Below are 25,137 nucleotides of genomic sequence, written 5' to 3' on the forward strand. Positions count from 1 at the left end.
GTTGTTTTTAATTAATGAACAGTGTTCTGGGTTGCGAAACGGGAGTCCACACCTTTTTGTATTATTGGGCACAATTAAACTATGAAATGTGTTTCAAATTTTATTGCTAATTTTGTATTTTCTTCATTTCTCATGTATAAAAGGACAATGTTTTAAAAGTGCTTGATACTGGCATAATTTAACCTTGTATTACATTTTAAGCTTTAAGATTCTTACCCAATCTTTGTCTGAAATCAGAACATTCTTTAAGTGAGAAACAATTTAAAAATTGGCTTCAGGAGAGCTTGCTCTGCTATCTCACTCTCGGAACCCACCTTCCACAATTGAGACAGAAATTACGGGTATAATGAGTAGCGCTCTTACGTTTCTCTTAGACATAATACCAAGATTAATGTTCCTTGGGCAGAATTTACCACGTTACCCTATATATTGCTGCTGTTGAAAATACAAGTTCACGCTGCATCTTCAATGGGATATAGGTGTGAAGCGTTATGAGTGTTTTAAAGTAGGCAAAAATATCGTTAGCATCTGGTAAACTTCATTTTTCTTCACTAGTCCTTATTTTTTTTCATAGAAGACCATTGCAATCAAGAGGTCTGCTGTTACATGTAGCCGCTGCTGTAGTGCTGACAATAGGTTTTTTTCCCTATTTGAAGTAGCAGCATTACAGTCCATCTTTATAGATTTTATAAGGATGTTGATTCCAGTTTAATGAGCATCAGAGAGCATCTGGCAATTATACCCCTGAGGGAGGCTAACTGATAAATTAGCAGACCCACTGCAGCAAGGCTGGCAAAATCTAGTCTTTAAAAACAGTTCTGAAATACTCTCTGGCATACATGAAAAAGTTTACAAAGAAGCAACTCCTACTTTATTTTGAAAAATGTTAGTAAGACAGTAAAAGTGCCATTCTAGAACAAAAACCCTGCCCAGTTCGGGTTCTTTTCTAAATGAGGTCTTCCCAGTTGCACCGCTCCGCACCTCATATGGATATGTAGAGATCCAGCAGCAAAGTCAGGATCGCAAGTAATGATAAAATATATTCACATGAAGTCTCAAGTTCATCAAGTATATCTGATGGTACTCCAAGGCTTTAAGTTCTTGACTACAATGAAGAGGCAAAGATCAAAACAACCCAACAAGCAACTGAAGAACAGATCTGCCTCAGAGACCGACTGCTGCAGATCCACGCGCTCGGCAGGCTGGCCAGGGCAGCAGGAATGGCGGCCACGAGCTGGCCAACAAAGAGCAGCTGGGCAGGTCACTAGTGGGGTGGTTGCTGTATTGCTCCGTTCTGCTGCTTCCTCCACCACAGAAAGAACATTTAAAACACAAAGCCAGAAATCAAGACCAGATTTAAGAAGAAAGGAAAAAAGGAAACGGGGAGACACATATCTGAATCATGCTGTCCCAAGGAAGTTTCCAGTGTAACCAAATGGACCTGCAATTCACAGGACCACATTAGGAGCAATGTTTTGAGATCATCCACTTTTAAAGTATAATTTATTTGCCGCTATTACAATGTGAACGTGTAATCACGTGTAAACGTGCAAATCATTTCAGGTATGTCTGAAATAGTGCAATATTTTCAAATAAGGTAGAATAGGAATTATCTGCAGAATACTAACGTAGAAGCTTAGCCAATGTTGATTTTTTTTATGGAAGGGAGTAAGAAAGGGCCACCACACTTTCCAGGAGAAAAAGCTGGTAGAGAATGCCAGGAATGGACTGGGGCAAGAAAATTGTCCCAGGAGGGTGTTGACATGTCAGCTTGGAAGACAGCATGGGAATTCATCTGGTTACACGCAGTAACACAATCAAAGGAAAAACGTTCCACAGGAGATGTAAAAATGACCCAAGTTTTTGTCTGGGGTTAACTGATGTAGTTACACCAGGGCAACGGAGAAGCATCTGAAACTAAAAATTGACCCACACTGCATAAGTACCGTTCAAAGACAAGGTGCTCCACAAATAAAAAAAGGAGAATAAAACTAAACAGAGCTTTTCATTCAGCAGCAGTAAAACTAGAGGGCAGAAAACGATGTTAAATCGCTTAAGCTTGTTGCATCAACAAACCATATCAGAAAGTTACAAAATATGTGTCTCGTGGTAACCATTCCTACGCAACACATTGCAAAAGAATAAAGTGCCTGCATCAAAGTCAAGTTGAACCCACGTAATGACTCACCCTGGGAAACTCGGGCACTGGCGGCGTGCGAAGGAGGAAACGAGTACGTGAGGAAGGCGAAGCCACTCGAAAAGTAAAACAACGTACAGGCACCACAGTGGAAAAGCAAGAAACCACGGAGGGCTTGGAGCACTGGCTAGTTAGTAAAGCAGGTAAAAAGCCATCTGAACTAAAGAAAACTATCACCCCAGAAGACAAAGGGCATTCCATTCTTTTAGTGGTTGTCAAGCACAGTCAGCAGCTGACTGTGCTCACCAGGCAGTAAGTGCAGCCTAAAATGTAAATATAAACTGAGGACAAAAGCAAGTTAAAAGTACAGAGGTCTGGACAGCAAAATAAGACAGTTTTAGAAATAACTAAATGATGACCTGTTTGTGATTTCACTTTCCTCTTGGCCACCTGAGCGCTTGCGGAGCTCCATGGATAGGAAAGCTGATGAGTTTGAAAAATACTACCACAAGCACCAATTTCCAACGATGAATAAATACAGATTATTATAAAATTGTTCTTATTACTAATTTTAGATTTAGACTGAGCAGAATAAGACACTAGGAGATTTTATGGTACTTATATTCTTACCTTGGCACTCTTACTCATATTTGGTCCCACTTACTCAAATTCTCTCTATATCTATCATATGCAGGTGTAAGATTAAAAAAACAAAAAACAAAAAACAAAAACCAAAAAACAACCCACACACCAAAAAAAAAAGCACAACTTGCCCTAGATAGTGCAAAGATTTTTAAGCACATTTGATTGGGCTCCTAAAGACCTAGGGAGAGGGGAGATTTTGCTCATGCCTGCAGTTTGTTCCTAGCCACATTAGAAACTTCTGTTGTCTAAGAACTTTTTAAATGTTATTACTGCAAACATAAGCTTTGAAAAAAAATGCTAAAACATTACTGTGCATCAGACTAGACTTGAGAAATTTTGCAAGATGCTCATTTCCACTTGTGCAGATGTCCAAATACAAAGCTTTAAGATGAAGACTAGGTATTTACTGTAAACAAATCAAGAAGTAACAATATTTTCCTGTTTCAATGAAAGGTGGTTCTTATAAAAATGGATGTTAATTCCTGATATCAAGTTGGCCAATTAAATTAAAATTTCCAGAATTATTCTATTAATAGATTTAAATCTCTCTCAGTAGAAATTCAAATTTGTTCTATAATACCTCTGTAAATACATAAATTCCCAACATCTCAGCTGTCTTACTCCTTCCAATAATACTGTGCCTGAAAAATGATTCAGGGAGTTTAAAACACAACAAACCAACCCAAAAAACTAAAAAAACCAAACCAAAGCAAAACCACACCCCTAACACCTGATATGAACAGAGCTAAGGCACTTCCACTCGTACGAAATCCAAGAGGCTTATTTATGAGGGGCTCCAGGGCACAGCACGAAGCGTATTTTGGCAGCAATCACAATTGCAATGGAACTGGTACTCTGAAGAAACAAAAAATTTTGCATTTACAGTCTCTTTGCTCTTCTTTAACCTTCAAGCTGTTTAAAAAAAAACCAAGATAATTTTTAATCTGCATATTGCATGACATCAAAATAGCACATCTCCAAAGCTGAGAAAACATATGCTGTCAGCAAAGAACAAAATCATCTCTTTGATTCTAATACCTGTGATAGCAGCATGATAATAACTACGTGTGACAACTTCTCCCTGCTCTCAAAATAATTACGGCTCTCTAGAACTCAACATCTGCGTTACCAGATGTTACTGTCAACCACGTAAGCAGAAGCACTGCACAAACCTGGCCTGCCTCCAGAGTTTTTGTCTCAATACCTCAGCAGATGCAGGTGGTTTTCAGTAGTCCAATATTTGGAGCACCAAGCCATGCAAATCCACTTATGTAAACAAGAAAACAGCATCAGCAAGTAATGCATCATACTCAAACAGGTTCAGTGTAGTCCGAGACTGCCATTTCTGCCAACCTATTGAGAACTCAGGTCAGTTTTAGCATGTCTGACACAAAAATAGTAATGTCACGACACGTTTCTGAAAATCCATTTCCCTAAGTCGTTTTAACTTCAACATTCACTTTCATACATAGACATAGTATGTGCCAGCTGGATGACACATGAGCTATTAAAAAACAGGCATGTGCAGCAGAATTTTAAAATAGTGTATCAAAACCATAAATCATTCACTCTTAAGACATAACTTGCAACTTAGCACCAAACTCCTTGCCTGAATAGGATGATTTAGATACAGTGCAGCTTTTATGGAAGAATGTTTCCTCTATCTATATACCTCTAAACTGCAGCAATCTGAAATCAAATTATCTTCAACAGGGAAGCAATCCAAACTCTAGCTGAACTTTCTAAGTGAAAATAAACATATTTAAAATGGAACTAACTGTAGCCAAAGGATAACAATCTTTCAAAAACGTGCCTGAAGCACGTCGGATGCAGAATGTTTTTGATGCTGCACCCCTGAATTATTAAACCAACAGGTTTAATACAAAACCAAGAAGAACAAGTGTCTTTCTACTCATGACCCCCCCACCATTTTGTTTCCGCAACCAGCCACAGATGAGCCTGCCCTGTCCTATTTGGCTGCACTTTCCTTTGTTTCTCAGGCCAGCCTGGGACATCCCTTTCCCAGGGACATCCCTTTCCCAGAAGAGGCACGTAGCATTTTGGAGGGCAACTCCGGCTGCTGCAGCATCTCTCCAGTCCCAGCACCGCTCGCCTGCTAAGAGGGAGGTACCTGGCTGAAAGGTCCCGCTCCTCTCTTCCTCCTCAATAACGCACTGTGGATCCACAGGGATGCAAAAGCTTTTGGGGAACCACCTAACACGCTGACGGGCACGTAGAAGGACGCTGCTACAAATACAGCAGGGCTTTTCCTAACAGTTGCCCCAAAGCATTTTACATAATCAGCAAATGAGGTCTAATGTGCTTATTTATATATTAAGTAGGTGTGTGTGGAAGGCTTAACTTAGATGTGAAATACGAACAAGAGAATCCATCTTCTAGATCTTAGCAGAGCTGTGCAGCCGGAGAGGTAAAGCACAGCAGATTTTGTACCCAAAGAGCGCATCCAGTATTTGGTACTTAGACATGAATCTCTAAAGGGTAGTGAATGTGTATCAGCCTAAGCATTCAGATACATAATTAAGTGAGAAATCATTAGGGCCTCTATTTCAGCAGGGCTCTAGCTCTACAATACTAAAAGTCAAGGTTTCCACTACAAAACTTTTTTCCTGCACGTAAAAATTAGCTGTCAGAATTACTTCTAGGTTCAAATAAGTCTTATAAGCTCTTCACCTTCAAGCAAATTAAACTGAAGTGCCCAATCATTTTTAAATGGCATAAGTAGTAAGTTTTAGGGGGGCTGCAGTCTCTGATACAATTCTGAATATTTAGCCTTTAACCTGAACTTCAACAATTAAGGTTTCATTAGCAGCAGCAGCTTCGCCCTCCCTCCAATTCTGTGCTTAGAAATTTCTCATTTTATACAATTACGGCTAAGTGTGCATTCAAAATTTAAGTAGCATAAGCTACACATGCAGGCATTAATTTTAGGAAAACAAAGGCAGTGTTACTACTGGTTATTGGCATTTTAGTGGCTCAAAACAGAGGAATTTGAGTTCAAGACTCCAGAACACCGGCGACTGTATATACAGCTAATAAAAGCATTCACCACCCCCAGGGGTCTCCAGCCTACAGATGTGATGAACCAGATTTTTAAAAACCCTACTTTCATGATCTTAAGTTATTTTGGTCCTTCTATGCACAGAAGTATTTCTTTTAGAAGATTTCAAAAAATAAGTGCATATAAACGTTATAAGCAACCTATTTGATCTTCCCGGGACCCGCCTCAAAATTATGCATAGCCATGGCTAATTGTTAATTTAATTTTTTTAAGTAAAAAAATAAATCCCAGCGTGTTACTCCATATTGCTTGGGTGTGCTAAGACGCGCTAGACATCTTGCCTAACAAAAAGAAAATGTTTAAAATGGTCACACTGTTAACCATAATAATTAAAATTGAAATAAAAGACTCTGAACTCAGTTACACGATTGCAAATTCAGAACAACTCTGGGAAATCCAGGAAAATAAGTGCATACTAGGAAACCTGAAATTAGAATTAAGAACAAATGTTTAAATCCACTTTGAAAGAAGACTAAGTTAAATTCATGCTACTTAGTTATATATTGAGACCATCTCAAAGGTAGCTGCAAACGAGGGGAGCTACCTTTCAGTGAAAAAAACCAAGAGAAAATATTTCAGGAGCATTTGAAAAAAAATGTCATTTGCCCTAGTTCATCACATGGCTTTCTGCTCCTCTCAGAACAACAGCTCCATTTTCATGATCTTCAGTATACTGCTTAAAATGATACTTATAGTTCATTTTAATTCATAATTCATCTTTATTATGTTTCTTAAGTTCTTTCTATCTATAACTGGAACCACAGTAATTTAAAACCCAGCCACAGCTGAATCCATATTTAGTCGACTACTCCCTTCTGCTCAAATCTGATGATACAAGAAGATGAGAAAAATTCTACATGATACTCAGGGAAAAAGAAATTCAAAGTAAAAAATTTGATTATTTCTTTAAAAAAGGGTCCAAACAGCATGTCCAAACAGCCTGAATTCTGATTCCCAGTGCACAGTAATGCTCATCTAACAATTCATGCCTGTCTTTTGTTCAGTTCTTTTTTTTTAAAGAACAAATCAAATAAAGGTAATTAATCTGATGAAATCCAAACATTATCATAGAATACACATTCTGAAAGGAATGCAAGTAGAATACCATCAAGGAGCCTTTCTTGTCTTCATCCAATCATCGTTTTCCCAAAATAATTAAGCCTCCTCTGAAAATTCAAACTTTCAACTACAGAGAGAACTATTTTGTGAAGCTGTACTTTAACATTTCCATGTATTCAAGGCTGGTAAGATACAATATTTCCAGTAAGACTGACTTCTGGTAAACAGGGAAAAACAACTGAAAACTTTGTTACATGGCCTTCAAGATCAAATAAAGACTCCTCCATGGAGCCCTCCTCCATTACATACAATCAGAGCCGTATGATTACCTGTAAGCAAATATTCACTTTAATTTTCCATATCCAGTAGCATATGGTCTCTCTCAAAGTTAGTGCTCAAATAATAGTGTAAGTAAAAATAATTTGTTTTTACTATGTATTCTGAAATATTCCCAGGGCAGTTTAAATACTGTCTCAAAAATATGCTAACAGAGATCGATTATCTCCCTCTCAGCTACAATAATAATGAACAAATCTTCAATAAATTCTAATGTTTCCATGATTTGAAACATCGGTGGGGGCAAAGAAAAAAATCAGAGTTTTTCTGGCAAACTTTAATAGCATTCACAATTGAAAGAGAAGCTAATACGTTGTTTGCAATACAAAAAAAGCATAAAGATGCATCTTCTAGCTGGAGGTGAATCTAGAAAAGAACACTAATTTTCCATTACTATCAAGTCATCTATTTAAAGGATTACAAACAGACAGCACTATGATACGTTTTTGTTGCTCCCGGAATAGCTGCCCTGTCATTCTCGCTAAGGTCACACTTTTTCTTTGAAGTTATCTTTTTACTGGTTTTATGAGGCACTATTTACATGCTGTATCATAGTCTGGCATAAGAAACTAGGAAACTATTTGTGTACGACTACACTAAGCCTTATGACAATTATTGCCATCCTTCTCTGTGTAAAATTACTTTCCCCTCATTCTAGGAAATGTAACAACTTTTCCTTTGGGGTAATATATCTTGAATTACTGGTGGAATATCACCATTCTTATCCCAAAGTCACTCTTCATGAGTGGCACAACAGCACGTCACAAATAGTTAAGACCCAGCTTTAGGTAAATCTGTTTTCTATCTCTGCTGAACGAAGAGTCACATAATATAATGCAGCCAGCAGCCAGTGTTGAAGGTACAATAAATAAAAGGTGTTAAAATGTCTTTATGCACCAAAAGATCCAGTATATAACCTAATCTTAAAGTTAATTCTTTTTGGGTAGGCTGGATTATTCAGTAACTGCATTTCAAACACAAACATCCTGAATTCTTTGGAGGATAAAGTAACTTCTGAGTAAGTGTGTAAAGGAATTTATCGTCCTGCGCTAAAAAGGTGCTGCAGAAATGTCAGCTGCTCTTATCCGAGATGAAGCAAACAGAACCAGATCTCAGAGTCAGCTGTTTTGGAGAAAACAAAACATACATGAGTGAAGGTGGCTCAGATGAAGTCCCTCAGGAGTCAGAAGACACCGAGGCATCATTCCCTTTGCCAGGAGGAGGGTGCCCAGCTCAGCCGGGACACCCGGGAAGGACCCAGGGATTTCCCTGAGGCGGTCCAGCAAAGGTAACTGAGGAAAGGCAGCCAAGCAGCAAGACATTTCAATTCGGTACATACAACTCTGCAGTCCTGCTAGAAAATTTTGACAACCCCCAAAATAATCTGGGAGATGACGAGTTTTGAAGATGGCAGCGAGGCAGTGCAGCCAGCTGGGGCAGGGAGGAGCCTGCCCCACACCGAACCTGTGAGCTCTTCTCCAGAGCCCTAAACTGCAGCCAAAGCAGCAGCACCTACGTGCAGATCTGGCCTGTTACACTCCATGTTTCACAAATACCTTTCTCTGTACCTTGCTAGGCCACCAGGATAGCTTTTCGTGCGTTTGCAAGACAACACCATAATCCTCCTCCCGCCTGTGTCCCAGTTGGGATGCAGAGGAGAAGAGAGGCAGCGGCCAGCACGCCACCGCCTCCTCCCCAGAGGAGAGCACCAGGAGTTCGGAGTCTGGACCCCAGAGGACATCCCCGACCTCCGGAGCGCCCCAGGGCTTCTCTGGTGGCCCCCCCAGCCTCCCTCGTGAGGCAGGGACAGCACTAGGCTGGAATCTCCCTGAAGAGTTTCTCACTTACCTGATGCCTTAATTTGGTAAGGGATAATTTGATCTTTAATGTCAGTCTTAATTACTTGAACTGAGGGGAAGGCATCCAAACCTACCGCCAGCATTTAATCCTGGGTATGACTCATCCTGATCCAATTAACTCCTTCCCAAACAGCGAGACATTTTTAACTTCAAGACATAGTAAGTCAGGAAAAAACAAGACAGACGGAAAAGAGCCCTGAACCTCTGCGAGCCTTGCTCTTCCTCGGGGAGCCGCTGACCATTGCTGCCGCCGCAATCCGTACGCAATTCCTGCAGCAGCAACGCTGGCAAAACTGCAAAAAGAGAGTTAGATTAATCCAGCCAGCATGTGACGGAAGCACATAAAACCAATTCGCAAAACTCAAAGACCAAAGTAGGATTTAATTTAGCTTTGTATTTCTGAAATAATACCAAATGATTCTTGTTTTGACAGTGTCTGGTTAAAAAAAAAAAAAAGTTTTGCCAGTGGAGAGCTGCAAATCCCAGATAACGCCCGACCGCCTCGCAGTGCTATAAACAGCTTCGCGCGCCTTCCAGCAGCCCCACGACAGCACCCAGCTCCGCCACGGCTCCTGCGACCGCCAAAGCCCAAATCCTCTCTTCCAGTTTTGTTTATTAATCAAAAGAGAATATTAACATCAAACCCTGTCAGGCGTCCTAGCTAAAACAGCTCAATAAGAAAGGAAAAGAAGTGGTAACTCCAAAAATTTAGGAGTTTAATGCTAGCATCCTCAATCAGGTGAAATTATCATCGCTTTTATTTTAGAAGCCAACTGATGACGAATTGCAGAATCCAATCTCATCTGACGATAGCTGACAAGAGGCAGAGGCCATCGGTGCAGCTTTGCGCCTTTGAAGTGTACTTTAAGAACGGCTTTTTCCTCTGCCAGAAACCCATGTGAAGGCAGTGGGATGGTTAGCAGAATAGGACCACACTCCCACCAGGACGGTAGACTGGAGTGTAATCTTTTCAAACTGCTTTTAAGATTTTTGTTAGTTTACTTGACCCATAACGTAACAAGAATGGGCATATGCTGCATTAATACAGTCGCTTTCACGTAAAAGAGTTTTTACAAATGCTGCAGCGCACATGTAGAAATCACCTGTAGTGCTCCTCCAGCTGTCAGCTCCCGCGCTGGGTACGCGGAGGTATGGACACCAAAACACGCGGGCTGTACGACAACTCAGTTCATAGATGCCAAAAATGTCATCAAAAATTCAGAGGTAATTGTCTTGGTTTAAAAAAATCCTATTTATAAAAAAATTCCTATTCCTTTGAGGAATTAAAAAAAAAAAAGGGGGGGATCCATATTCTGGGTTTGTATCTGAAAGCAGGAAAATTTTTTATATTGTCCTTGCACTATGATTAGGGAAAAGAACGAACGGCGCTGCCTTCCGAGGAACTCATTCCGCAGCCAAAGTACTACTGGTTTTCAAACTTGCACTCCAAGATCTTTCCTGTAGATGTAACAAATTTGACTGATCTCAGTATGCTTCATTAAAATCTTTGAAAAGACTGACGAAACACAGAGACTGGAAAAAAACCATTAGAAGGAAACCACTACATCATCTCACCTTGCCTATGCCACAGACATATATTTTGCCTTGTGCTGAACACTGTAATGACGGTCTGGCTAAAGAACAGCCAACAACATAACAAAGTCATAATGAAATTTGTTCCATTCATCACCTTATCTGCGCTGTATACTTTTATTTTTAACTTAATGCTTGATCTTTCAGCCATTGGTTCTTGTTGTATTTTTCGATGCACCAGACTAAGCAGCCCAGGTATCCATTTTCATGTGGAAATATTTCTGACTGCGATCAACTAACTTAATCTTTTGTTTTATATAATATGAATTTCAAGATGAATGAGATAAGCTCCCCAACCTATATTTATTTCTCACCAAATACTAAACAAGTAAACTTTATTAGGAGTTGAGGCCCACCCTCCTGTGCAGAACTGTCTCCTTAATAACTCTCGGGGCATTTAACACACAGTCATCATCGTATTTTGAGTTCTTACAGTTTCAAAGGAACCATGAATACAAGAAGTGCATCTGGCCCTGGGATTAGAGCAGCAACCAGGTTTCAGCCGCAGCCACAGGGAGAAGCGGTACTGAGCACTGGGATATACGACAGTTTAGAGAAGTGCACTGTCAGTGACAGAACGTCAGCTACCAGGCAAAATTAGATCTATGTACTCGCATACGCACAAACCCCCACATATAAATGAATGGACAGCTATATAAATACATATATATATATATTCCTGTCTATAGGAAACAGTCTTTACAAAACTTATATCAATTTAAAAAAATAAAAAGTTTTCCACAAGAACAAAAGGCATACCTGTACTAACTTCCAAATGTCTTGTCTATCTTTTTAGCGCATAGGCTGAATAACTTAAAACCAAAATCCCTCACAGGGTCTGTGCTTGGATTCTGAGGAACTATGCAGACTTAACTCTTTTTTCTCACAGGGTTTAATTTTCTTAAATAGTTTCTAGAAGTACTAGCAAAGAAAAACAAGCATGATAATACAGAAGAAAACTATTTGTATTTTTTAAGTCACTATTTGCGCTGCCAGCAACACAGCGGCAGGTTCCATTTGCCTTGCACTAAGCATATCATGAATAATTCAGTTTCTTGCTTTGTTCCCTAAATAGTTGACAGGGAATGGAAACTTTATTCATGACCGTATGGCCTTTTTCTAGGCTTGTCTATTTATTTAATAATGCACATCACAGGGCCCATCACCTAGGTTGGCATTTATTAAAAATAAAAGCATTCAATAACTATTACTAACAAATGGCCATGAAACAAGCAACTTCCCAGAGCTACCACCTTTTGCTGGCAAATAGCACTCAGCCAGCTATTTAAATAATTAAACGGTCTCAATCTGCACTGCATCTGCATTGGCTCAGGTAGCCTCCGACAGGGAACAGACTCCAGAACCGCTGGGAACACGTTCCTGCCTCGGCCACGGCCATAACTGTAAATATGCGAGCTCTCTGCTAAATCACAGCTGCCCTGTTGGAACAAAGAAAACAATTTCCGTCAAAGGCGTACTGACGTTTCATGGACTCCTTAGCTATTTTTAACTATCAATCCGTCTTTCTGCTCTCTCCCCTTTTCACGTTTTGGAGAACTCCTGGGCTTCTCCAGTCTGTAGGCTCCAGTTCGTCACTTGAACAGCAGCAAAATGTGTTGCTGCATAGAGCATAACGCGAGTATTGGATAGTTGAGTCGAGTCAAGGCAGCATACGTCAAAACTTTGGCCATTTGGTCAATTCTGTATTATATAGGATTCCTGCATCAGTCTTCAGCTGTCCCCTAACTTCCACAAGAAAGATATCCCAAATTATTTCCTTTCTCTAGACCCAGATCTGAGCCAAAACACTACAGTTCGTACAAACTCCTCTCTGAAGAGCTTTCTGAAATTATCTGGAGAGAAGTCAATGTTTGGTGGGGCCCAAACCCCCACAGCAATAGCGACCTTCTCCCTTCTGCCTCACACAACCTACTCAATTAGCCTGCTGGCTAATGAAGTTTGAGCAGCCACTAAAAAAGGTAAGTGAACAAAACCCTCAAACGTTGTCTGCTGACTAAAAGTGAAAGGTCTGAGGACTACTACATACATTGAGCTTTTATGATTCTGATAGCACTGGTACAAGGAAGTCTCTGTGAAAGTATAGAAAAGAAAGAAAAATGGCACAACAGCTGAAAGACGAAAGTTGTTACATTTTCTCCATTCTCTTAAGTACCCAATTTTCACAAAAGCTAAACAAAGATATTAAGGTTGAGGACCGGAGAGCACTTTAGCAGATACGCACGCAAAATTCCCCAGCTAGGAATAAAAATCCTAAAGTTTCCAAGAAACGAGATTTTCAAACAATTTTACTTCTGAGCCATTTGAACACTTTGTTTTGATAGTGACATTTCAACTCAATTTTCAATTTTTATATTTTTTTTTATATTTTACTAAAAGAAAAAGATAACGGATAGAGGAAATTTCATCAAACTGGAATATTTCAACCTTTTCACCCTTGAAAAAACACTCATAAGTAAGGAATGAGCGAGTATTTTAACTTGGACAGGAACGAGATCCTCAGGAAACCGTATGTATGTGAATTTGGGTCAATTACGGGTGTCCAAGGGAAACATCAGCTTATCTGCAGGTCGAGACTTCTCGCATGTTTAAAGACCACCCATTATTGAGACTGAGAAAAATCAGACATACATACAGACCTCCTGCATTATTTAACTTCTTGTCCATAACGAGTACTCTAGAAATTCAAAAAAGCCAACCAAGTTGCTTAATTTGGAAAAGTTCAACACCGTACAAGTTTCAGTATTACTGGGAAAAGCCCCAACTTTTCAATACATTTCATATTCGATTCAGCGTGGCAGCTACTACACTTTAGAAACTCATCAGCTTTCAAAGAGAATTGAACTGAGAATAGAAGCCCCTTAATGCAACACGACTGTAGAAGACTATTATTAAAATTGATTATTATTCAGACAATATCAATTTCATTATCTCTGATCCATTCCTAGCAACGCTCCTTAGTAGCCTTCAGTTACGAACGTTGCATGAACAGTAACTTAATACTGCACAACAAATTGCAGTCCTGCTGCTCTCAGTACATTTGGTAACAGTCTGACTTATTAGCAGGCTTCTAGTAAATAGCTGTCATGGGTGCTGACTGTAGGGAACTGGATGTCAAAGCACCACCAAAGAGGGCTGAGAAAACTCTTTCCCCTCGAGGCTTTGTTAATTTGATTTATGTGTACAGGCAGGAAACTAATTGCTAATTGTTGCAGTGCGTACCATGGAATTGCAGCACGGCACTCAAACGCCCTATCTCAAGAGTACCAACAGACTTCAGTTTTACACTCTGCTGATGAGAGATGCATCCTAAACAGGAATTTGCGAGCGTTTGGTGCTTAAGAAATTTTACAAGAGAACTCTTTGCAATGCCCCGTGCCACCATCTCCCCGGAGAAAACAGCCACCCTCCGAGCACACCGTATCGCTGAGAAGTCGAGAGCCAACACAGTTAGCTCAGCAGGAGCAAACTCTTACAGTTGTTCAGGCAATTAGTAGATAGTTGGCATATCTAGTGCCGCTAATTAAATTGTTAAGGGGTTTTGTTCAGGAAGGTTTGTTTCTCAGTATCTTTATAAGTACCTCCCTGGGACCACTAGCCAAAATTGCTGATTCCCCTTGCATTGAGTTGCAAGGACTGGATAGTGAAGGACAACTTTGTCCGATTTCTGTATCCTCTGGTATTTCTCCATTGGAAGCAATTAGCCTAAAAGGAAAACAGGTTGTCATCTCAACAGGCCACGTGCTTTTTTCCTCAGATTCTTTCCGTTAGAAGAAATATGGTTTGGTTACATCTATAAAGCTGATGGATGGCAACGTAAATAAGTTTTTTGCCTCTAAATACTGCCTTTTAGACAGCATTAGTGTCAGAATTGCTCAGAAATGTCTAGTCAAGTATTTCTCCTTCTCGGGTAAAGTCAAGTACAGAGCCTACCGCTCACCAAAAGTTTTTTAAAAGGTATGTCTTTTTAAAATCCATAGATGTTTTACCATCGGTTTGTCATACTGAAACAAGCCCCTGAAAACTTGAGCTTTCCAAACAGCTACAGGCAAAGAAAAGGGAGAGCGAGATGTCTCGGGGGCAGCTCAGCAACCAGGAGGATTCAAGGTATCATCAGACCCTCCCTGATCCCTCCATTAGCCCGAGCAGGCAAGAACAAGGTACGCTAGACCTTTAAAAAGCAAATTACTCCCTCGCCTATGCTGGCACAGCTCACTTCATCATCTATTAGAAAAAGTAGTACTAGTCACCGTTCAGAACTGCTGTTCTCATCGGGACCAAATTGCCCCCCGCTTTTCAGAAGTCATGGTAAAGAGGCAGACAGCTAATGGCCATGGAAATTGGTTCTCTCTCTAAACCCTAACCACACCTCTGCTATGATGAGTTTGAGGCAATTTCAGCAAGATAATTTTTAATTTTAAAAGAAGTAAGATTATGCAATCCAGAAACAAGTAATGAGAGCAAAATTTACTCTATAGCCCAGCAAAAACTAGCGTTCCTGTTCTTGGAACCTGCGAGGCGCTGTACCAACCGGCAGATGTGTAGGGCGGCACTCCAGTGGAGAAGTTCGGGTGTCAGGTCCTGTCCCACCTAACGCAGAAGAGGACTGTGACCCTCAGTCCCCTGTGGCCTGTGTGACCTCTCCCTCAGCAGGACTGAGCTGTCCCCATCTGCCCCTCTCAAACTTACACCCTGAGCCTGTGAATGCTGCATTGAAACAGACACTGTCACACGAAAAAAGGGCAGATTTATGGAAAAAAAACGAACAGTAATAAAAAAAAAAATCACCTTCAAAAATTCCTGATTAGCTCATCTATGCATTTTGTTATTCCATGAAATACACATCCTGGAATGATACCCTTATAATAAAATACTCAACAGCATCATTCTCAGTTTTCACTTTGATGACATATGATGTCCACCCCAGGATACAACACACAAATCCTCCTGCTTCTCTTCTTTTGAGAAAAGGTCTCAGAGGTTTGGCAAGCTCTCTTATTTTCTTCTATCTCAAAAAATACTTTTTTATCTTTTAAAGAGTTTCTGAACTGGTAAGTTGGCCTAATTGTGATTTTCCTTCTGGTCTCCCTAGCACAGAACTGTATGTTGGTTTTGAGAAAGGAACAGTAAGACAGAAGCCATTTGTGTGGGCTGTGACAGAGAAGGAAATTTATCAAGGGACTCATGATGCCAAGGTGAATATACAGCTTATTGGATCTAATTCATTACTATATCACTGGTGTATTGCTCAGAAAAATTATTTTAAGGCAACCCTATGTACTTTATTTACAGAGGACATGGTTATAATACAACAATCGGACTTTACTGTAAATGATTTCCCAAATCAAACATCTAAAAATCAATATATTTTTATGGGTACCATTAAAAAAAATAATAAACTGAGAAGAAAAATTGTTCTCAGTGAACCACATGGTGGACTTGAAACAGGTCCTTATAATGTTAAGTAAACCATAAGCTAAGACATTTCTTCAAAAAAGAAGAGGACTTTTATTAAGCACATGCTGTAACTGACCCTAACAGGAATGAACTTGCACCTCCTTGTCAAGCATTATATCAATATAAGGCTTCCTTCTTTCATCTACAGAAAAACAAATGAAAGAGCCATGTTTGGTATATTAAAAAGAAAAAAAGAAAAAGAAAAAAGGCAAATTGAGTGAAATCAAAGAAAACTATAAAACAGACAAGCCTTTCTATTAACACCTCTGAAGTACAGATATAACCTATTTTTTTGGTTAAAAAAAAAAGTCATATTTGACATAAGTGGGTATCTGGAGCCTAAATTTATCAAGTCACTGTTCCACAGATAGCACTCGGGTCATGCGGGGCATCTTTCTTCCACAAAAGACACCTCCCCATGTTCTCAGAGCCATTCTTCCCTGGGGAGGTAGCAGGAGGATAAGTGGGAACTTTCACTTGTTTGACATTACTCTTATCTCCTTTCAAAAGGGGCTTTGTACTTATAAATACACATTCAAAATTGTCACGTGAATAAAGAGAATCCCAAGTGATTACAGAGCGTGGGCTTAGCTGCCGGTTACCCAGGAATGTGCCAACACCCATTCCTAAAGATGTAGTAGGCAGGACTTCAGACTCAGACTAACTAGATTTAATACTTGCATTTTTTTATGGCGATACAATAAATATCTGAGACTGATACACAGGAGGGAACAGGCCGAGTTCCCACCGAGATTTGCTTTTTGCAATGCATTTTGCAACAGCTGGCATGACAAAACCCGGAATTCACTTGTGTACAGGGGACACAAAGAAAACCGCCAGATCACAAGTGGTCTAGGTCACAAGTGGTCTAGGTCACAAGAGCAGCGGTCCAGGTCAGCAGACTGCTACCATCAGCCACGTAGATGTCAGCATGCAGCTAACAATTAACAGTAGCTGTTAACAGGAGTAGGGCCAACATGGGTCTTTCCTAAGGGAAGCACTCACCAGAGCCCTGCTTTCTCTCCTCATCCCCTTCCTTTAGGACAAGAGGCCACGATTTCGCATTCCTGGGACAGCAAAGTCAATTTTGCCAAGCAGCAGCCTGTAGATTTAATTCAGTCCGCATCTTCAGAACTGAAATTTTCCGAGAAGCTCTGGGCTCTCTCTGCTTGCTAGATCTGTGTTTCACAGGCTTTACCCGATAAAAAGGTGTGAAGCTCCAGGGTTTCAACAATCCCAATTATAACGGATCAGTAACAAGAAACACTTGGGTATGGAATTTTCTCACTTCACTTTCAGAAAAAACAAGTAAACTCCTTTTCTCACTGCATAGGCACTTCTGTTTCTTTGGCCATGACCGCATACGAGAGCGGTTGCTGCCTACTCTCCCAAAGCCCTTGGAAGAATTAAGCTTAAGTTAGGGATGGCACCAGGCACCAGTGACAAATCAATTCTTGCCAGAGACAGATTTGTGAGATTCCGCAGGTGATATTACCAGCTGGAAGAAGGAGCAGACATGCCTCCAAAGGACAGTTAGTTACAACTACATGTATTACGAAGGGATTTAAACCTCCCTATTGCTTGAGGGGGGAAAAAATGGTAGTGAAGAAAGCATTTGAGTGAGAATACACAGGATGAAAAGCAGAGTTGAAACGTAGGAGATGCCCTATAGACTGGATGAAGAGCAAAGCAAAGACTCTTCCATCTGTGGCTCCCCAGTCTTAATCATGAAAAAAAAAAAAAAATATCCAAGAGGACTGTGAATCTGACAGTAACCAAAATAACCGAGGCATACGGCTGTTGAAAGGAATTACACAGTATAAGGCTATTAGAATTTAAAAAATAGTGTTTGAGAGAATTAACTGTTCTCATAAGTAAGTTACAGCTAGAATTATCATCGACATCAACACAACTGTTTGTTTTTCTTTACGCTTACTGTTCAACATGAATCTTTGTTTATCAGCTTAATTTACAGAAGTCAACCCCAAAAACATACCTTCCTATAAAATAAATAGGATTGCCCCACATTTTCCAAACAAATTAGGATTTTTTCATTATTACCTGGTTTTGGAAAAACAAAATTGAAATAATTTCATGTAAAATAAAAATACTACCTTTCATATTTCACCTATTGAAATGCTCTGCACTGTTAAACATGCAACACAACATATTTTCTTCAAGAAAAAGACATCAAATTGGACAGCAGTAGTTATTACAGTATTAGAGGTCTTTGAAGAGACTGTATTTCTGCTACTTTTTGTGCTTTCATTACCTTGTCCCTTTAGATTTTCTAATAATATTCAACTCAAACCTTAAGTGAAAACACCAAAGCTCAGTTTGCACAAACCTCAAATGTTTACCAGTCTGAAATATAAAAGCTTAGCAACATGTATGATGTCCGAACTCTTGGCAGTTAGTGACAGTAACCTTGAAGTCAGTGACAAAGCTCCCTCTAACTCCAGACCAGGCATCTCAGTTTTTTTCCCTTGTCTTTTCCTGAAGGTACAGCAAGGACAGAAAAATCACCCAAGAGGCAGAGGTGACACTACACAGCACAAACGGCACACTCATCTGTAATCTGGGGAAGAAAAAAAAAAAATCTACTCATTGGATAGCTAACCTGCATCTAGCAGATGCACGACAGGATAAAGATATACTTCTTTAGCAGCCCCCTTTTTATATACAGTGAGAAGTAAAAACCAGCTGAATTTTCAAATGCACTTAAGTGATATTAGAAATCTGAATCCCATTTTAAGAAGTAGCTTAAAACTGCCAGTTTTCATTGAATATTGGGCTCATTTACTTTTGAGAATGTAACAGTGTGCTTAGCAAAATTGTTGGGTGTTTCTGTATTTTGGAAGTCTGCCTCTTAAGACCTTAAGCATTTATTATAAACTTTAGAGACTTCCACATCTAAACACATTCATCACGTTAGAAAACAGGACTTTTCCTATTCTAACGATTATATTTCGGAGCCGCAAACACACTGCACAGGGAACACAGATGACTACTCTCCAGCTATGCCCTCTTGACACGCTTGCTCTAAAAAGGCTCCGAGAACTCAATCTTGCCATGGAGTCTCAACCTAGCTGTCCCAGGAGACAGCCTGCTTTCAGCCTATAAATTTTACCAGCTTTGTCCATCTGTGTTGCCCTGGTAAATTCTGCTACTTACGGATATAATTTTAAACAGTGCCCGAGGTATTCTGTATCTCGACTTCTACCTGGCCCCTTGGATGTAGGATTTATGCCCTTTCCATATTCACCCTGAAGGCTTGTGGGAGCTAAGTTACACCAGACTTGAACTAAAACCTTTTCATATACCTTCCAAAAGAAAACTGAAGAGAAGTCATATTCACAGCACAAACAGATACAATACTACTAGATTCCTATCAGCTCAGTGATGTTTGCAGAATTACGCTTGTTTTTACCAGTGCTGACTCTGGCCATACTATGAAGTAGGATGTTTCTCTGATAAATATTTATCTGAGCAAATTTAGTATTCAGACTCCTAAAATGTTAAATTTTCTGATTGAATACTATTAACAATACTTGCCCCAATTTTTCTCAGCATGTAAAACGCAACATGCAGGGTAAGGAAAACTCTTCAGTTTTTTGTGGTGACTCCTTTCCCCCTTTCAGGCACCTCTGACAACTTTAGTCCTCTTGAAACCTCTGAAACATCAGGAGTAAACAGATTTCTGCTTTTTATCATCAATATTGTCAGTACTTCCCTACAGGGGGTGGGGGGAGGTGTTCCAAAAGGCTTACAGAGATAATCTTTACTTAGGCTGTATCATTAATTAGGCAACTTGGCTAAGGCCAGTAATTACACCGTGCTAAATTGCACTGAATTTCTGTAGCACTTCACGGCAAGCAAGGTGCAGAGTTGAAGGAATAAAAGCCAACACAGTGACTTTTCTTAGCTAATGATTTCTAGTATGTCTGCTGGGAAAAACACTATAACACAGACCTGGCTGACGTGGATGGCCAGTATGGTCTGACAGAAGAGCGGCACACAAGCCGCACCAAGAGCCTACAAAGGAGGAGCTGGACAGGAACGCCTGCATCTCCCATTTCAGCGAACTGGGCAGACAAACTGCCATTATCCTACGTGATCCTCCATTCCTAACACACTGTGCTGGTTTTGGCTGGGGTAGAGGTGTTTTCTTTATAGTAGCTAGTATGGGGCTACGTTTTGGGTTTGTGCTGGAAACGGTGTTGGTAACACAGGGACGTTTTTGTTCCTGCTGAGCAGTGCTGACACAGAGTCAAGGCCTTTTCTGCTCCTCACCCCACCCCACCAGCGAGCAGCCTGGGGGGGCACAAGCAGCTGGGAGGGGACACGGCTGGGACAGCTGACCCCAACCCAAAGGGATGTTCCACGCCGTATGGCGCCATGCTCAGCACATAAAGCTGGGGGAAGAAGGAGGAAGGGGAGGACGTTCGGAGTGATGGCGTTTGTCTTCCCAAGTCACCGTTACGCGTGATGGAGCCCTGCTTCCCTGGAGATGGCTGAACACCTGCCTGCCATGGGCAGCAGGGAATGAATTCCTTGCTCTGCTTTGCTTGCATCCGTGGCTTTTGCTTTACCTATTAAACTGTCTTTATCTCAACCCACGAGTTTTCTCCCATTTACCCTTCCGATTCTCTCCCCATCCCACCGGGGGGGAGTGAGCCAGCGGCTGTGTGGGACGCAGTTGCCAGCTGGGGTTAAACCACAACACACAGACTGGCAGACAGGCTTCATTCAGCTCCCACAGAATCCAGTCCAAATCCCAGCAACTCAACCCAAGTCCCCTGGGGCGCTTCCGCAACCTCTTTAGAAGCCCAGAGGGTCCCAATCCTCAAAGCATCGTCTGATGCAGTAGATTTCATCCCAATATGAAGTTCCCATTCCAGGCCTCCAAGAACACGAAGGTAATGTCTGCTTGGGCGATAAGATTGGCACTGCTGTGTCTTTTATACATTTTCTCCTAAGTCCTTTATCAGGACTGTTAGCAAAATCCCTTACCATTATTGAGTCTGATCTAAGCAGTAAGCTAAGAAAATTAAATTAACGTCATTCTCAGCAACATTGCAGAAATTGCAAGCTAAGCAGCTGCCACTTATTCCTAGTAACTCGAAGTATATTATATTGAAAGAAGTCTTACAATAACATATATTGATTTTGTCAGGTTTGGGCTTTTTTTTTTTCCCAAGCAACATATGTTGCCTGTTCTATATTTGTGGGGCTACATGGACGCAGGTTTCCTTGCAGTAGCTCTGACTCTTGCCAAACAGATGTTGAGGGAAAGTGACTTTACACAACATGGGATAAAAGCTGTCTCAGATCAAAATGTTGGGTTAAGAAAAATCTTGTGGGTAATGCGGTAGACTAAAAGCATTGATTATGTATTTACACACAGAATCAATAGGTAGCTGAATTAATGCTTGACTACATTTGTTGAAATCATGCTATTATGTAGGAAAAAAATTACCAAATGCTAAGAATTATGTTAATTAAAGGACAGAAACTACATCAGTTTAAGTTCCAAAGTATTCATGTAATTCATTTTACCTACAGTCCAGATTCTCACTAATATCCTAATAGCTAGCTGAAATAGTTCGAAAAGTGATGAAGAGTTTGAAGAGGGATGTTTTTAAACCACCCTTTCAAACAACAAAATGACAAGCGATTCCCAGTCCCCAAACACAAAAGATGGGGAGTATTATCCTGAGACTGACAGAGTTCTCCATTATTTGCTGCAATTTGTGTAATGCCCAATCAGTAGGACTTCGCTTATTCCAATACTTGGTTCGTGACTAAGCCTAATGACAGAATTCAGTTCAATTTACTCTCTGAGAAGACAAAGAGGTTAATTTTTTACCATTCTGAATCAACATTTTTCATCACCTATACCCTTTCCCATTATGAAAATGATTAGATTCGTATAGAGTCACTTCAGCACATGAAAACTGATGTGAAACCCTTCATTCCTATTTTTTCCCTTGAATTTACTGTTGGCTGAAAACACGGTACTAACCGCTTCAGGATGTTAGGCTTGGTTTAGCAAATATAATAAAAGACAAATTATGTTAGAAGACTTCTGTGGTTACTTTCAATGTATTTCTGATTTACTCAAGAACAACTCTTTGGACGTCCATGACAACAATCCTTTCTAGCCTCAGGTATGTAAGTTCTGCTTCTGAACTGGTACTGATGAAAAAATCTGCAATGAGTTTCCTTTACCATGAAAAAGGAACTTGCAGTTCCAGAAGCCAGAAATAAGCGCATCTCCCCCTTCATATAGAAATAACTTTCAAGAGCTGGCAGGAAAACCTAGTTTCTTCCACAGTCACTGCTACAGAAAAGTGATTATACTCCGATACGAATGTGTGATATAAACTTCCAAAGCAGTGAAAAGATTCCACATGAAAAAAAAAAAAAAAAAAAAAAATCAAACCCAGTCAGTAGATACTTTACAACATTTTATATTCATAAAACAGGTACTTAAAAAAAAAAAAATCATAGTCTTTCAGAGTCCAGAGCTCAATTTTTCCCTCCTAAACCCATGCAGACTAAGAGTTTACTTCACCGCATAGATTGAAAAACAAAAACCAGGATTCACTTACTTGCCAGAGATTAGATGGGGATCTCTTAAAGCACCAAATATTACAAAACACTATCTAAAATCTTGCTTTTCAACAACGTTATTTGACAGTCGACTGGATCTAGGACAGCTGCTCTATCGTCTGTATTTCTATTCAGTTTGAATTATCTACGTTTTTCAATTCATGTACACTAAAGCAAATATTAATATATTTAGCAATAGAATGTTACTAAAGCAAAAATTATAACAACACTAATCCACGTTGTTTAAAATTACTCTAGTTTCATATATATTTATGAAATTTTCCCAAGCATCATGAGAAAACCGAACACAAAGAAAAAGTCAAGGTTAGTAATTAAGATTCCACATAAAACAAATCACAAGGAATCTTAACATTGGCACCTGATTGCATTTAGACAAAAACACATCAAGGTACATACCTGTAAATCTGGTGAATATTTTCAGCTTTGATTTCCTTGAGAATTTCATGGTAGATACGAAGGTTATTTGGTTCTTGAGATGTTGGGGGAGAAGGGCATTTCTTGCGTGCATAATATCCTATCACAATTCCAAAAATAAATAAAATCAAAGCAGTGCAAAATACTTTCAGTATCTGAAAAAAACTGCAGCGGTTGCTCTTTGGTGCCTGTCTCGTATAGTGTGAGATGTAGTCAGGGTCTTCCTGAAGCCGCTGGAATCTTCCCTTTGGAGAAGATGATGGCTGGATGGGCTCGAGATCAAGGTCAGGGCTCTGTGAGTTTCCCAGGTGATGCTGGACCGCACCATCCAGTCGGAAATGGTCAAAGCCAGGCTCCTCCAGCTCTTTTTCCATGTCCCATTCCAGTTCCAGCGCTGTGGCTTGGAGCTCATCGTTGTCAAGGTACGGTGAGTGCCCCTGTGCTCTCTGGTCTGCGTTCACTTTGTGATAGGCCATCTTTTTATCTATTAAAACAAAATTTAAGAAAACCCTAAATGTTCCTTTCCTTACCTATACATAGAACAATTTATTTATTCTTTGTAAACCTGGGAGAACTAAACATATATAATAAAAAGCAAAAACTGGGTTCTCAGTATTTCACTCTCCCTGTTTCCATCGTCCTGTCTTCTTTTGTAGGATCAGCAGTCGCATGAACATCGGTAAAGGGGAAAGAAGATATTTAAAGGAATATAATATATTGTAAGAATATGAATAAAGGTTATTTACAGGTGCCAATGGCAAAACGAAAGTTATCCTATTATTTTGTCAGTCCCCAAGATAATATTAAAAAATTGAGTGAAGGCACAGTTTCCAAAACAATTATTTATTATCTGAAAGTAATTTTAAAGCTTAAAAACTGTGTGTATCAATTTCATTTCACTCGTAACATAAAAAATAATGCTGTTAAAATAAAGTTGAAAAAGTAGAAATAATTTAACTTGCCTGATCTGATTCTAAACACTAGGAAATGATAAGTTAAAAAAGAAATTTCAGGGTGACACTGTACTTACACATCAATAAAAGGCTTCCATTTAGATGGAGCATTCTATTATTTATAGGTATTTTAAATGCATAGTTCCTGAATGACTGATGAATTTACTTAGGAATTGTCCCAGCTGTTTTGCTCCACTTATTTTTCCCATTTTAATGAACCAAAAGCACTACCAGGTAACTATTTATATCAAAACCATTCCTTTAATAGCAGGGCACATCTGTGGCAATGCTAGACATTTCTATGGAAGTACGAGCCCTCTAAAGGGAACTCTGACCTCCAGTACAAACATTCAAAGTCAATTTTCAACAAATCACTTCTAACAGACTGCAACAATAGGGTGCTGTTTTCCTCCATACTCTGACAATAGCTACTCCATCACATAAGCATCTGTAATTTAGGGCTTTTCAAACACCAGACTCGCTCATCAATTAGAATAAAATGAAGATAAAGATATTAAACCTCTCTCAGTGATGGGTATCGGACTGACACCTACAACACTACATTATCCCTCCATTTTTACATGTTAAGGCATTTTCTTTCTCTAAGGCTTACCTCCAGATAACGTTATTGAGGCCACATAACAGGTGAACCTACTCTAATGACAAAGTAGAATTTAGCTTTGTGAAGCTCTCTGAAGAGAGCAAACTGTTACAAAGCAATGACATAATGAAACAGCCTATTGTCCACTGAAAGACTGTCTTGCTCTATACAATACCAATTTACAGATCCTATTTCCTTGTAGAGCCATATAAATATCCCTCGCCTATAACTCTCAGGCAGTCTAGGAACAGTCAAGAGAGCCCATCCTTGAGGAATGCGTCTCAAGTGTAGCTATTGTATGCACTGTGCAAATCAACGCTCCACCTGCAGTCCAGATTTTTCTACACCCA

At 39.9% G+C, this 25,137-nt stretch overlaps 1 protein-coding gene across 1 annotated transcript in view; it reads right to left on the minus strand.

Annotated features, from left to right (window-relative positions):
- Positions 1 to 24,601, minus strand: part of NAALADL2 (N-acetylated alpha-linked acidic dipeptidase like 2) — a 293,187-nt gene extending 268,586 nt beyond the window's left edge. Inside the window, 2 exon segments of the mRNA XM_087739630.1 lie at positions 23,216 to 23,717; positions 24,535 to 24,601. Of these exon segments, the coding sequence (XP_087595756.1) occupies positions 23,216 to 23,717; positions 24,535 to 24,601 (569 nt within the window).
- Between the last annotated feature and the right edge of the window lie 536 nt (positions 24,602 to 25,137).

The sequence above is a fragment of the Nipponia nippon genome, unplaced genomic scaffold (genome assembly GCF_047370975.1).
Source record: "Nipponia nippon isolate SJK-2023a ecotype South Korea unplaced genomic scaffold, ASM4737097v1 scaffold_7, whole genome shotgun sequence".
NCBI lineage: Eukaryota > Metazoa > Chordata > Aves > Pelecaniformes > Threskiornithidae > Nipponia > Nipponia nippon.